This window comes from Punctularia strigosozonata, assembly GCF_000264995.1.
Source record: "Punctularia strigosozonata HHB-11173 SS5 unplaced genomic scaffold PUNSTscaffold_9, whole genome shotgun sequence".
NCBI lineage: Eukaryota > Fungi > Basidiomycota > Agaricomycetes > Corticiales > Punctulariaceae > Punctularia > Punctularia strigosozonata.
Genome location: NW_006767441.1, coordinates 752,793 through 754,964, shown reverse-complemented (window position 1 = coordinate 754,964; position 2,172 = coordinate 752,793). Strand labels below are relative to the sequence as shown.

General features: G+C 49.1%; 1 protein-coding gene across 1 annotated transcript; it reads right to left on the bottom strand.

Moving 5' to 3' along the window:
* Positions 1-477: 477 nt before the first annotated feature.
* Positions 478-777, bottom strand: PUNSTDRAFT_135878 (uncharacterized protein; the record flags this gene model as incomplete). The annotated part of the gene is made up of 1 exon (XM_007385426.1): positions 478-777. The coding sequence occupies one exon, from the start codon at positions 775-777 to the stop codon at positions 478-480; it is 300 nt and encodes a 99-aa protein (XP_007385488.1).
* Positions 778-2,172: the final 1,395 nt, after the last annotated feature.

The following is a 2,172-nucleotide window of genomic DNA, read 5'->3' as shown; positions in this document are numbered from 1 at the left end:
TTTGACGATCCAACCTTTCAGGCTGTTCCATAATAGATCTCCTCGTCTAAGTCGCCATTAAGGAATGCAGTTTTACATCCATGGACTCAATCTCCCAGTCCTCAAGTGCAGCATGAGCCATCAAATAGCGAATTGACTCAAAACGCGCAACAGGGGAGAAAGTTTCATGGTAGTCTTCACCCCAGATTTGAGTGAAGCCCTTGGCGACAAGCCGTGCCTTGTAACGATCATCATGTTTGATGTCGTATACCCACCGGTTGGAGACAACTTTACGATCCTTGGGACGAGGAACTAGTACCCAAGTCTGGTTCTCCATAAGAGAGTCATACTCTGATTTCTCCGCCATATGCCACTTCTCCGCTTCAGCTGAGTGCATTGCTTCCCAATGACTTTTAGGAATTGATGCTTTATATTGCGACACAGCAAGAAAAGCTAGCAGAGTTTCTGCCTCCCGCTCAACTACATCCCCCTCAGGATCTATACGCGCATCGGTTCGTGCAGGAGATTCATCTCCATAAGTATTTCCTTGTTGCCGATGGGGGTTCTGACCAGCACGCTCTCGACGTGGTCTATCTCGAGCAATACTTGGACCAGGATCAGCAGGAACATCACGACGAGTACGGTGACGCGGTTGTGGAGGAGGGACTGGAGGTTGTTCAATGGGAGCAGGATCGGGTTGTGGTGGCGGTTCATTTGGTGGAGCAAAGACAGGTGGATTAGGCATGTCAGGGAGAGGAGCTGGGTCACCAGGAAAAACATCTGGTTCACCAGGAACATCGGGTTCAGCATCCGATGGATCGAGGCCAGGAAACGGATGATCGTGTGGGGTAACACGACTTCGGCCGGTTAAGTCCTTACGTGCAGGGAAGACAGACTCATCGAAGGTCGCATCGCGAGACACAACGAGTGAGCGGGTGACTGGATTCCAGAATTTAAACCCCTTGGTTCCAGATTCATACCCTACGAAGATCATTTCGACAGCCTTCTTGTCGAGTTTACCCTCGCGCTGATCTTTTTGCACGTGGACATAGGCTTTGCAACCAAACACCCTAAAGTATGAGACATCAGGGACAGTGCCATTCCAGGCAGTGATTGGGCATCGCCATTTGAGTCTACGCTTAGGCAAGCGGTTGTATATATGGACGGCAGCTTCGAGCGCAAGCTTCCAGAAACCATGGCTAAGTCCAGCGAAGTGAAGCATAGACAAAGCTTTCTCCATAATCGTACGGTTAAAACGTTCAGCACGTCCATTTTGCTGAGGCGAATCGGCAGAGGTAAGTTCATGCTCGATGCCATGCTGACGTAAAAAATCGGTAAAGGCAGCAGACGTATATTCTCCTCCTCGATCAGAACGGAGTCGCTTCACAGTCTTCTGGGTCTGATTCTCAGCCCACGCCTTGAACATCTTAAACGCATCAAGCGCAGAAGACTTGTTCTTGAGATAGGCGATGAAGGCAAGGTCAGAGTAGTCATCCAGAAAACCACAAAAGTAAGAGTATCCGTCGATAGACTGAGTGCGCATAGGACCATCCAAGTCAGAGTGAATAAGTTGACAAGGTTCAGTCGCGCGTGATGAGGAGCGAGGAAACGAGTGACGATGGGATTTGCCCCAGGCACAACCTTCACAGGCTGGATGTCCTTGAGGACGCGGGTCAATATTATCAACTCCCTTGGTGTTAGGAGGAATTTTGCCCAAGACATTGTCACCCGGGTGTGCAAAACGCCGATGCCAGATATCATAGTTTGAAACCGTAGATTGAAGTGATGGAGGGCCATCCATAACCAGGTTAAAGTAGTAGACGTTCTGTAAGAGCTGATAGTACGCCTCTAAAACTTTGTCCCCAGTAACCATATAGCCATTTCGCGTGTCTGATGAAAACATCAGAGATGATGAGGATTTGAAGATCGACATTCGCCATCCTCCCTGAAGAAGTATATAACCGTTCTTTTCAATGGTCCCCGTAGAAAATAGACGTGAAGAGCAGGCAGGTACGTGATAGACTTCTTTCAACTCGGTATTAACCCAGTGATCGTCCAAGAAGACCTTGCCCACAATGGTACCGACTCCGTCTGCATAGACACCCTGGCCAGACGCGGCTGTACCAAATTTTGCAGGTGTATCCAGCTTACGGTAAGTAGAAAAATCGGACCTATACGGGGTCACATGTGCAG